General features: G+C 34.2%; 1 protein-coding gene across 1 annotated transcript; it reads left to right on the top strand.

The window, feature by feature from the left end:
- The first annotated feature begins 1,900 nt into the window (after window positions 1–1,900).
- LOC145041640 (Calcium-binding EF-hand family protein) lies at window positions 1,901–2,529 on the top strand. The gene has a single exon (XM_078989778.1). It carries the CDS (start codon window positions 1,961–1,963, stop codon window positions 2,336–2,338), a length of 378 nt encoding a protein of 125 aa, XP_078845904.1. The 5' UTR covers window positions 1,901–1,960; the 3' UTR covers window positions 2,339–2,529.
- Window positions 2,530–13,859: the final 11,330 nt, after the last annotated feature.

The raw sequence follows: 13,859 nt of genomic DNA, 5'->3' as shown, positions 1-13,859 counted from the left end.
TTTATTAATTTTATAAATTATTTTTTTTTTCAAAAAAATTTATACAGTTTCGCCTAGGAAAAAAATTAATATGAATTTCTCTCAAAAGCGTTTTATCTAATAAATATTAAATTATAATATAATTTCTTAGTAGTACAACTAAATAATTTGTTTTTGCTTCTTCTATAAAAATTGGATAATATTATAATTATATATCGTTTTAAAATGTTATGTATTTTGAAAACCGAATTATAAAAACCGTTCCAACCGAATTGTAACTGGATTTGATCGGATCGGATTTGAATTTAGTTTGGATAATTCGGATCCATATTGTGAAAACCGAAATCAATTTGGATTTACTTAATTGGATCGGATTGAATCGATCGATCCAAACGAACACCACTAATTCTAATGAATTTTAATGACCTTAATATCATATATTAGATTACTTTATCCAAGTTAAAACATTTGATTACTTCTAATCATATCATTCAATTTATGATTTCCTCACCAATACATGATTCCAATTCCATTTCTAGAGTTGTGAGGTTTTAATTTTTATAAAACATTTGTATGCTCAATTATATATTTAATCACCTTTAAAACTTCCAGTGACTTCAAATATAGAAACCATTAACTCGTTTCAAGTGTTTACAAAATAAATTTTGAGGTTAACATTGATCTAGAACCCATTTAGTTCCATTTTAATCGCAAATTACCTTCAGAATCATCAATTACTCACATAACATCCATAGATCTATGGAATCGTCACAAGGATCAATAACAAAAGTATAATTGACTCTATAACTTCATCTAGAACTCTAGATATGAATTTAGAATTTCATCGAGCAACTCAAACATCAAGCTAAGGTTTCAAATCCTTACATTCCTTGATTGAAGATGGAGTCAACTATTCTATGGGTAAATTATATTTATGCGGTGGCTTTCAATGACATACATTTGTCTATCATCTATGGTTATCTACAACATGCAATGATTGTCGTAAAAGACATTTTTCTAGTAGTGGTAATAACTAATGGAATTGTTTGTCAGCTAGCTCTCACAAAATCTGTTGTAAATCCATCATAAAAATTACGACACGTTTTTTTACGGATATTTTTCTGTGATATTTAGTTGAAAGGGGCGGACCAGAAAAATATTCTAGGAGTTGCACGTTGGAAAATTTGCACTTTGCCATTTTTTTTTCAAAAAATACATTATGTCGGAAATCACCCAATTTCCTAGTAGCGATGAGAAAAGCAAATTTTAAGGCAAAATAGAGTCGTAACGAAAATAAATCCTTAGAATTCACCATGCTAACTGTCGTTTTCGAGTTTACTCCATATATATATCGTTAGGACAATATACTTCAATGGATAATAATAAATATTTGTATATGTTTAAATGGAAATTTTATAAGCTAGGAAGGTTCATGGAAGGAGGAAGTAGGAAGAAGACACCAATGGAAGATGATGTATGTGGAGAATGTTTCCAAAAGACATGAGAACCTTACCTTCCCATGAAGCTTCCTACAAACCACATCGTTTTGGTTTTTGTCAATAACCAAAAGAAATATACATAATATAATTTAAAATATCAGATTGAGACCATCTGTTTTTAATTCTACATTGAATCTAATCTAAATGTTTAATATAAAAATTGTAATTTGTAATCGTCAAGTGCGACTTTGGGTTTTTTTTTTTTTTGCACAGATATAAACCACCGTTACTCTAAAAATAGTGCCTATATATTTGCAAGATTCAAATTCTAGACAAACCTTTTAATTTTAATTTACTTTTGTATTTGAAAGAGTCGCAATAATTATGGAACATAAACTTACGGTCAAAAACCAAACCTGCCCTAGTTCCAACCCGATTGTCAAGTTGTCTTGTCATATCCATGCTTTATAGACATTGCTATAAAGAAGTCCATTAACTCTTCTAACTCCAACCCACCACCCAAAAAAAAAAAAAACAATCAAATGGAAGAAAGAGGGTACCAAGACTTACTTCCGGTGATGGCGGAGAAGCTAGACATAGCCACCTTCATGGAGGAGCTATGTGGCGGTTTTAGGTTGCTGGCGGATGAGAAGATAGGGCTGATATCACCGGAAAGTTTGAGAAAGAATTCAAGGTTTCTGGGAATGGAAGATATGAGCAAGGAAGATGCAGAAGGTATGGTGATGGAAGGAGATCTTGATGGAGATGGGTTCTTGAATGAAACTGAGTTTTGCATACTGATGGTCAGACTTAGCCCAGAAATGATGGAAGATGCAGAGATGTGGCTTGAGATGGCCATTGAAGATGAGATCAAGAAAGCCCCTGGACGTTCATCATCAGATAATGAAAATTTATGTTGAAATTGTTAGTGTTACTTATATATTTTAGTTGTAAAATAAGCATGGTATGTATTATTTATTGTTAAGAGTGGTGTGTATTTGATTTAGCAGCTTTCTTGGAGTTTCAAGAAAGTTACATCCAACATTTCTTGGCAAAATAACATATACATTGTGTAGTTACTTACAAAGAATAGTTGAATTATGTGCATAAATATATGTTTAATAGTTGTTTTTTTGTTAGAACACATCTTCTTCTACATAAAAACTATTGAAGGAATAATCTTTTGTTTAATGGTTTCTTTGCATACATTCCAATATAATCACCTTTACAGTCAATTAACATAAAATTAATATAAGAGTTCATCAATTTATGTCCGTGAATATAGGCATACGGAACGAGACATATTAATTATTTGTGTCTTATTATTATTATTTTTTTCTTTCTTGCAAAACACCATATCTTTAGTACAATATATATAATTTTATGGTTTTCTTAAAATAATAGTAACAAAATGATTATTGAATCCAATAAATAACTATTAAGTTATAAAAATAAATTGCTAATTTCAAATAAAATATTTATGTTTAGACTATCAATGTACATTAACTAAGAGCTAGTAAACATGTATGTGCTTCCCAACGGGTTTGATGGTTTTTTTTATTTTTTTATTTTTTTATTTTATTTTATTTTATTTTATTTTTCTGTGTAGTTTTGGTTACTAATTGATGTGCAAGATTTACAGAACTTTGGCTTTCTCTTTTTCAGCTTAAACAATTTGATAGGTTGTCCTTTCTGCCCAAATTTCTAGTTGATCAGGCGTTGCACAAAATATATCACAAGCCACCATTAATATGTACAAAAATTCATCAAAATAACGAGATACATGAGAGAGATATCCATATGAAGGTTACATGCAGAAAGCTCTGAAAAATCTTTATTGTGATGTTAGTGTTAAAACCCTGTCATCAATAATGCCTAAAATCGTAGAGTATATACATAACTACCTCAGGTCAACTCATTCAGGTTTCGGTTAACCTACAATAACGCACTATTTTAAAGAAAATACTGGAATTATTAATTGTAAACATTATAATCAAGTAAGTTTTTTTATATTTATAAATTAACTACTTTTTATATACAGTTATGTTATGATCATGGTCACATGAAATGAAGACAGAGCGATAAACAAAACATAGGTTACTTGATTGAATAGCAACATTATGCAAATGAGATATGTGTACGCCCACATAATTATGGGATCTTGAATCCTTTGTACAATAGAAAAAGGGACATCTACAAAATAGACTCATAAGTCGTTTACAATAGGTCGGCAGATCACTATATATACGAAATAACATCAAGATTTGTATATAAGCCAACGGTAACAAAAGGATAAAAAAATCGGAATTTATATAAAAACTAGTGAAGAGGCCCGGGCGTTGCACGGGTCGGATTTTTGGTGGGTTACGGAAGTAGGACGCTATAATTGGTTGATGCTGAGAGTACGATGCTTAAAAACCAAATAAAGTAAAAGTCGATGTATAAAAATATTTCATTACATTTTAACAAACACTCAACTTATTATTTTGGCTACTATAATCATACGTTTGTGTGTGTGTGTATATATATATATATATATATATATATATATATATATATATATATATATATATATATATATATATATATATATATATATATACGGCTTGGTTATTGTATTCTAACTATCTATTGTATGGATGTAGGATTGATTGTGGACCAATCATTTTAGTTATATTAAAAAAGTAATTAATAAATATTATTGAATTAAAAATAATTAAAAAATATTATCTAATTTCACTATAATGCATTTTAGTCAATTGAGATAAATTTAAAAAAGGAAAATTCCATATTTTTGCGGATAATTAATTTTCTTGATTTAAAAATCTTGATTTTTTTTTAATTAATTCAATTTTAATTCTAACGTAATTTTTAATTATATCCAATTTTATTTTGTCCAAATGACATTCTGTTAGAATGATATTCTATAAAAATGTCAGGATACATATTTTTAACAAAATATATATTTTGATTAAATGAACCTCTTAAAGAAAGACAACACTATTGAAAAAATAGTTGAAAAAATAACAAGATCCTTGAATATTCATGGACATCGTAATGTATATTCATAGATACTCTTATAGAATAATAGTCATATACATTTTAATACAATTATACATATTCTAAGAGAATGTTATAAAAATGAAATAAACCCATGACATAGCATACTTAAATATATAATTCTTGAACAAATTCACTTGATCTTCTTCAATGATCCAAAGGCGATTTGATTATAGCCATTCGAGAATGACATTCTATGAGAATACCTTAGGAACCCTAAAATCAAGTTGATTGTTTACCTTGACTACCAGGAAGGATATAAAATCCTCCTTCTTCAATCATTTACAACCTTCTTCAATCTTTAGTAATTCTAAAAGAATGCATACAAAACGTACTTATTTTAGCTTCATAAAATATTTCAATATCAACAAGATCTTGTCAAAGATGAAGCAAGAACGTGTGACAGTTGTAGAAGAATCAAGAATCTAGAACAACTTTCACAATATAATTATGGAAGAATCTTGAATAAATACAAACTCTAATTATGTACACACTCTTGATCGATAACCCCTTATATAATGGATTTTCAATATATACACACACACACACACACACACATATATATATATATATATATATATATATATATTTGTGTATAACAAAAGATGTAAGATCCTATCCTAACATACAAGATAGATAAACATAGAAATGCAATCCCCTATAAAATGAGAGTCTTCTATTATGGCAACCCAATCTTATATTGATCATTGGCACATAAGGATCATATCTTCATTCTTTAGGGATTGAACTTTACAGAACTTCATGAAGCTTCCTGATGTCATCAAAGGATGCAATAGTTGATGACAATCAATGGTATTGATGTAATCGTTGACAAACAACAATTAACTTATCGAATCAAATAAGGGTCCTAACACGTTGTGGTAATTATGATATCAAGTTTCTATAGGTTTTTAAAGAAATTCGTATGTTTTCCAAACAGGTTTGGGTAAGTGATTGGCCTAAGAGGCAACATAGAATTAGAGGTCATAATGGAAGTTAGTTTTCACCAACTAGCCAGGTGATTACATGTGGATTTTATGGATACATAGCAAGTGAATGATTTATATGTGAAAACAAGTAAGTATGTCACTAGGTGTGAAAATCTTTGATTATGTGAATGTTTTGTTGTCAAAGGGTTTTAAATTATAAATCCCTAGATTCCCTTATTTATAAAAAGTTAATTGTTATTTGTGTAATAGTTGAGTTTTCCATATAGTATGTTATATGATTGAGCAGTGAGATCTATAGTTATGGTACACAACCATGTATTTGATTATCTGATGTTTTTGCAAAAAGCCTATATGTGTATTGGTATTTTGAGATTTACGTAGAGCCTTTGGGGAAAATGCCTATCTATGTATTTGTGTTAAAAGATTAATTATAAGCTATCTGCGAGAATTAATGTAAAATGCATCTATGTGATTGAGAATAGAAAATAGTAAGCTATTGTGTATAGAAAAGTTGAAGCAAAACAAACGAAATCGTTAAAGCTTTATAGAAAGAGTAAAATGAAAAGAAATTTTGGTGCTCTATAGAAAGCGTTTGTGAACGGTGTAGATTTCCCTGTGTATTTTAAGTGGTAGCTTGTGTCATCCACCATGGATGAGTCTACTTAGATAGTGACTTGACACATTTCTTGATCTCAGGTCTTCATGGGGTTACCATGGAGGACTCCACGTAGATAGTAACCAACATGAATTTGTTTATTGAACCTCAGGTTCCCAAGCGATTAGGACTCAAGTAAGATTCATAGGGGTTGTTGTTGGCCTTCAACTGATATCTTCTTCTGTGGTCGTATGTGTTAGGATTTTATGTGTAAAATTATGTGCATAGAAAACAAGTAAAAGTGTAACATCCATTTTCTAGGATGGGTCAATTTAGGGTTTTAAGGAGTCAAAAGGTTGATTTTTGGAGAAAATTGAGTGTAACGACGTGATAATTGGGTGGTCATGATGTGACTAGGTAAAAATACGAGAAACGTGTTTTGGACCACCCTCATGACGTAAGACACAAAGTGTCACGATGTGAAACATGTTGGAGTCCAGACCCATGATCTGTTGGGGTTTCTGATAATGCTATAGCTGTATACATTTCTATGCATTATTTTAATACAATGTAAGCTATAATTTGGTTTATTGCAAAGATATTTGGTACTTATAATGTTTGAATTTTATTTTGCTACAAAAAATGGACATTCTCGAAGAAAAGGATTGATACCGAGAAAAGTTGGATACTTGGAGGGAAAAGAGCTAAAAAAGATACAAAAAGGATGTTGTTGGACAGCTTGACCCCTCGTTAGTATTTTGGCCATACCTCATGGCTCGTAACTCCGATTAAGGCGATTCATAATGATATGAAAACTAGATAAAATTCCAGACGACTTTTGTGTTTGTGCTAAAATATGAATTCCAACTCCCACGACGTGACGATCATCCACCACGATGTGGTAAATGGAAACTTCATGATCATTAAGCTGACTTGGAGAATACGACATTTACAGAAGACCACAACGTGGTGCTTATTCACCACGTCATGGTGGTAAGATTTTAGGAAAGTATATATATATATATATATATATATATATATATATATATATATATATATATATATATATATATATATCCAAAAATAAATCACTTTCAGGAGGTAGAGGCCTTAAGACTGCGATTATTCACGAGGAAAAACCCTTCTAAGAACGCTTGGAGGGCATAATTCAACTAGGGATCAAAGGATAAAGAGATTGGAGCAAGGATTTGCATCTACGCATTTAGTTTGCTGAGTTTAATGATGTTTAGCTTGGTTTACCTTTTGTTTATGTGTTTTTCAGTTGTAGTTATAGGCTAAAAACCCTTGCTTTCGTTTAGATTAGATGAAATCTTAATAGCTATGTGTTGATTTTTTGTTTGATGGATTTATAAAGTTAGTTTTAGCTTTAAATATTATTTGATAAATCTAAACCTTGCATGTTAAAGTTTTTATCTTTATTGCCTTGTCTTAAGATTGTGTAGTTAAACTACAGTTAATTGCATGAAATTGATTTACCTAACTATTTATGATCATTAAATTGTTATAGCTAGTGATTAGTCATATCCTAGTACATCTGATAAGTTAGTTTCTTAAGTGTGTTAGAGAGGAGTATTTGATCATAATATTTTCTTGATTACTAGACTTTACCAAAGAATAACAGTCTATAGATTCTATAATTCAGAGTCCAAATTACCTGAAAAATCAATTTAGTGTCCTTAAATTACATGTTATTTAGGGTTAAAGTTATTGAATTGACTTATGTTAGTTAGTCTGATCATGATGACTAGTAAAGTTTATTTGGTAGCTAATAGAATTAATCCATTATCTTTAAATCCACCATAGGAAACAGGAGGGATTCGAAGCTAAACGAAAATATCCTTTATTCTTGATTTGAAATTGTCTTTCTAATTGTTTACTTTAGTAGTTAGTTGAGTATTTTAATTAAGTTAATTAGAACTTGTAAAATCAGATAAAACCCCCACATAAGTGTCTAGAATAGTCAGTAGTCGCCATCTATCCTCTCATCTCACAGCACCTATTTATCATCACTTAATTATCATCACCTTTCTATCATCACCTATCTCTCATCACCTAATGGTCATTACCAATTTCTCATCACTTAATTATCATCACTTATCTCTCATCACCTAATTATCATCACACATCATCTAAATCATCTACCCATGTGTTTACCCAACATATTCGTCGATATAAAATACATATACAATTTAAATCAATTAAAACATGTATAAAATGGTTCATCCATCATAGATAGCAAGTATACAGATAATAGGCGCACATAGCACGTAATTTATATAAAATACTTCATATCTATGTGTAAGATGAAAATAATATGCACTCACCATATTAGCGTGAACTGATAGAATCTAACTAAAAACGGTCGACGGTTCGTGATCGTCGAGCTCGGGACATGGAATGCTTTCAGCAAACGAAAGAGAAAGAAAGTAGAAGGTGTAAGGAGAACAAGGGATGAACTTGCTATTTATAGGATGTTCTGGGCCCATTCATGCCATGGACTTAATGTTAATATCGTGAATCCAGTGCTGAATCACTTCATAGGCTTGCCATTTGTGTTCTAGCTTCGAAAGGTGTCCGGACGACATTTCACGTCGTGAAATTGATGTCCACGTCGTGGACACTTAACATATCACTCCTGTAGGCTTGGCACATGTTTTCTAGCCTCGATTAGTGTCCCTGACACGTTTCACATCGTGAAATTCAGGTTCACGTCGTGACTTAAGGCGGCTAGGGTTTCTGCCACGTGTCATGCTCTCAGACAGTTGAATCTTCGGATGGTCATAACTTCTGCATACGAGCTCCAATTTTAATGTTCTTTATATGCAAGAGAAGGTGGAGATGTACTCTACAAATTTCCTTTAGAACCCTAAGGCTAAAAAGTAATCTATCATAAACTCACTTTTTACGATTCCTGGTGTCGTGTCGGTTTTGTCGCGAAACTTCAACTGGTCATAAGTTCTTCATTATAACTCGAATTTCGGCATTCTTTATATGTACGAAAACATTGTGACATATAATACAACTTAGTCAAGATTATTTATTCTAAATAATCATCTATAAAAAAATCAGTTTTGACGCTCATCGTCTCTAAATTGTCTAACCCGAATCTGCGGGGGTTACATGAGTGTCTACCATATTTTAGAGACGAGGACTAGTATATTTTAGGAAATATGCCTAAAATGCTTTTATGTAATAAATGCTATATGTTTGACATATATGATGTTATTTGTTCGTTTATATGGTATGTTGCCGACCGGATCTGGAAACCTTATGTGTTCAGGATTCTCAGTGTACGACTACGATATTAGAACTAGCATGTAAACGTTTCGGAGTGATAAGGAGAATTTAAATATCTATCATGAATAAAGATCTAAATTCTCCTAATTTAGTGTATAGATCATAATGGCAAGAACCCGAAGCGGAGCTATAAATGCAAATAGGAACCAGCAACCTCAACCCCAAGTGATTGAGCAGGTACCTGTGGTAGAAGCTGCAGCAGAGCCAGTCACAATGGATGGTGTTCAAGCCATGATTCAGGCTATGATGGTTGAATAGAGGGAATAAATAAGACAATTGGTGAACAACAGGAATGAACCTTCAATGCATGTTGAACAACCTAAATTAAATGACAGTTAGTCAGAGGAAGAAAATTACAATAGATCTGTTGGTCAAGCTGAACCGCTTTTGATTATGAGGAATAACCAAAAAGACGGAGTCGAGAGAAATGGATGCAAGTACAAAGGCTTTATGACATGCAAGCTGTCAACTTTCACTGGAAAGGAACATCCCGTCGGAGTAATGGATTGGATCTCGTAGATGGAATTAGCCTTCATGACATGTGGTTGCAAAGGCAAGCTACAAAACATATTTGCAGTACGTCAGTTCAGAGGTGGTGCTGTTCTCTGGTGGAACACTGTGGGGAAGACCCTAAGCCCTAATGAACCATTGCAACTGACTTGGGCAAAGTTCTTGGTACAATTCAAGTGCAAATACTGCTCAGCCCAAAATCTGCTTGAGCTAGAGAACTAATTTTTGACATTAAACAAGGGAAGCATGTCCATCGAAGAATACACCAATAACTTCACAGACAAAATAGCGTTTGCTTTGCGTATTGTCCCAGAAGAGCTAATGAAAATCGACAGGTACGCAAAGAGACTTCCATGGGAGTTGTAACAACCCAAAATCCAGGTTAGCTTTATGACCCTTTAATTTTGGAGAATTGGCTAGTTAGTCACTTAAAGTAAAAGTTGAATTGGTGAGTAAGCTGGGCGTACTGGGGCGTACGTCGCGCGTACTCACGTGCTTAATTTTTACGCGGGTCATCCGGGTACGCTGGGCATACCCAAGGTTACGCCGAGCGTAACCGGCCCAGATGGAAAACCTTAATTTCTGGACTTGCACTATAAAAGGAACATTTAGTACTTTGCCCTAGCCACCATGTGACATCCCAAAATCATGGCCAGAAAAGACCGGTTTGTTTATGCTTTGTTTAAAAATCAGAGTAACATTTTTAAATAAAAGTGTTGCGGAATTTGTCCCAAAACAAAATATGATAAAGATTTATCAAAATCATTTCCATATAAATGCATTTCATTAAAAGACTCGGGATTTCATGTTCGTACAGATCAAAAGCATAAACAGTACAATACAAGCCTTACTACATTATTTCATATCTACAGGCCTATATCCGTAATCCCTCGTCCAAACATCATATCTATGCTCAAGCTCCACTACCTGTAATACATAAAACTGAGTGGGTCAGGCTTGGGAGCCTGGTGAGCACATAGGGTTTTCAACCCACAATAAATAAGTTTATTAACTTCATTAAATGAAACAATCCTGATTACCCGTTCCCGTTATCCTCACATTACGTCCCTAAGCATCTATCATAAGGGACCTATCGTAAGGATTATCATCGGGATGGACATTACTGCTAAGGGGATTCCTTAGCAACAAATTTCCTTAAGGCAACCATGTGGGGGATGGAGTACATATGGTGAGCACACAGTTCAAATAAACACACAGTTCGAATAAACACCTACAGGTTGCGAGCCTGCTAGTGTTCCACTGGACTGTCTAGAATAGTCTGTGGTCGTCATCTATACTCCGCTAGATGACTGGATCATCAATAACATCTATAACGAGGCCTCTCATTATTTTATTTTGTCACACAACAACTATTACATCTACCCATGTTTTACCCAACACATTTTGTAGATATAAAATACATATACAGTTTAAATCTTTAAAAACATGTATAAAACGTTCATCCAGCATATATAGCAAGTATTCAGATAATATGCACACATAGCACGTAATTTATATTAAATACTTCATATTTATGTGTAAGCTGAAAGTAACTATGCACTCACCTGATTAGGTGGTGACTCAGCACTCGGACAGCGCTTCGATATTCTCAAAATGATATTCCTTCGATAAAACCTAGTATCGATACCACTAGGGTTTAGTTTAACGATAACCGCGACAAATTAATTAGTTCGAGTATTATTAAGCGTTAATAATTACTCGATATAACTCTTAATAATAGCCCAAATAATTATTTTAAGGACCTAATAACATTCCTATAATTATTTGAAAGCTATATTAAAAATTGCGTAAGCGTAGTACACTTACAACGAATTTTATCAAAAACCGCAACTTAATTAGAGCAGCGTTTTGAAACCGAAAAACTCCTTTTTATCGGGACTCCGGGAGCCTCGGGGCTTCCCTAGGGTGCTAGGGGTTTAACTAGGGCTTAGGGGCGGTTTGGGGTTGCAGAGAGAGAAAGGATTTTGGTGTGAAAAATGAGGGCAGCCTCGGCCTCCTTTTACAGGCGCGAGGGCCTCGCTACGTTGGGCGTTCGTAGCTCTACGCGGGGCGTAACTCCGGATATGGGTGCCAGCTTTGCATAGTTGGCTCGCACTCGGAAGAAGACCCGGATAAGACCGGAGGTACGCGGGGCGTACCGATCCTCGTACACGGGGCGTAATGCGAAGGCGTGTCACAATCCGAAACGAAGACCGTGGGCTGCAAGCGACGGCTGGGATCATGCCACGTCATCAACTTCGCAACAGGTTTCGCAATTTCATGCTTCAACTTTAAAAATTCGTAACTTTCGCATACGAGCTCTGTTTTCGACGTTCTTTATATCCACGCGAAGGTGGGAACGTACTCTACAACTTTTGTTTAGACTTCATCGGCTAATTTTGAATCGATTTTAAATTTTATATTGTTAACGGACCGGGACATGATTGGTCCGTTAAATCCTCGTAACTTCTTCATCCGATATCCGTTTTTGCCCATATTTTTCTCATTACGCTACTTTTAACGAGACCTTCGATTCTCGTTTAGGTCGTGTCGGCCAAAAACCGCTCGATCTAATGTTCGGATTTCGGGCTGTACACTGCTAACTCGAAACTTCGAAAAATCATAACTTCTTCATACGAAGTCAGATTTGGGCGTTCTTTTTATCGATGTTCTTAGTTTAACATATTCTACGACTTTCGTTTAGATCGCTAAGGCTAAATCTCTCTCTATCGTAAATTCACTATTTACGCTTCTCGATATCGTGCCGGTTTTGTCGCGAAACTTCGACGGGTCATAACTTCTTCGTTATAACTCGGATTTCGGTGTTTTTTATATCCTCGGAATCCTTGTTTCGACCACTACAACTTTATGTAGAGATATTGGGCTTATCCCACACTTTAATTTTGATGCTTATTTTTATTCTTTGTTAATTATACATTTATAATTAAATAATAAGCACATAAATACACATAATTCACATAATACTCAAATATTTCATATTTATTACTTCAAAAAGAGTTACAATAGTTGACGTAGACTATTACATTGACAAAAATGCTTAGCCCTAAAACCCGGGCGTTACAATTCTCTCCCCCTTAGGATGATTCCGTCCCGGAATCATGCATCAACAAACAAATGTGGATAGCGACTCATCATGTCATCCTCTGTTTCCCAAGTGAGATTCGGCCCATTTGAATGTTTCCATCGGACTAGCACCAAGTCGACCATCTTGCGTCATAACTTCTTAGTCTTACGGTCAACAATTGCCTCAGGCTCTTCGATCAGCCTTTTATTCTCATCCATCCTTAACTCTGAGATTGGAATTATGTCGGGAACATCTCCCGTGAATTTTCTCAAATAACACACATGGAAAGTGTTATGAATACCATTGAGTTCTTCGGGCAGTTCCAGCTTGTAAGCTTGGTTCCCAATCTTCTGAAGAACTTTGAACGGTCCAATAAACCTTGGACTCAACTTTCCTCGTTTCCCAAATCGTATAAGTCCCTTCCATGGTGAGACTTTAAGCAAAACGGAATCCCCAACTTCGAAGGTTATCGGTCGTCTTTTCTTGTCAGCATAGCTCTTCTGACGATCCTGAGCTGCTAACATTCTTTCCCTAATCACCTTCAATTTCTCAGCAGTCTCATGGACCATCTCGGGGCCCATAAACTGCTTCTCTCCAGCTTCAAGCCAACAAGACGGCGTACGACACTTTTGTCCATACAAGGCTTGGTAATGTGCCATCTTGATCCACGAGTGAAAACTATTGTTGTAGGAGAATTCTACCAGAGGTAAGTGCTCGTCCCAATTCCCTTGGAATTCGAGGGTACATGCTCTCAGCATATCTTCCAACGTCTGAATCGTTCTTTCGCTCTGACCATCAGTTTGCGGATGGTAAGCAGTACTCAAACACAACTTTGTACCCAACTCTTCTTGTAGACTCCTCCAAAACCGTGATGTGAAACGACTATCGCGATCTAACACAATCGTAAGAGGGACACCCTGAAG

The sequence above is a fragment of the Lactuca saligna genome, chromosome 4 (assembly GCF_052625555.1).
Source record: "Lactuca saligna cultivar CGN05327 chromosome 4, ASM5262555v1, whole genome shotgun sequence".
In the NCBI taxonomy this organism is placed as follows: domain Eukaryota; kingdom Viridiplantae; phylum Streptophyta; class Magnoliopsida; order Asterales; family Asteraceae; genus Lactuca; species Lactuca saligna.
This window is presented reverse-complemented; position numbering and strand designations above follow the sequence as displayed.

Bases quoted from the DNA above. Each gene is read 5' to 3' on its own strand.
- LOC145041640 (XM_078989778.1), top strand. From the start codon at position 1,961: ATGGAAGAAAGAGGGTACCAAGACTTACTTCCGGTGATGGCGGAGAAG.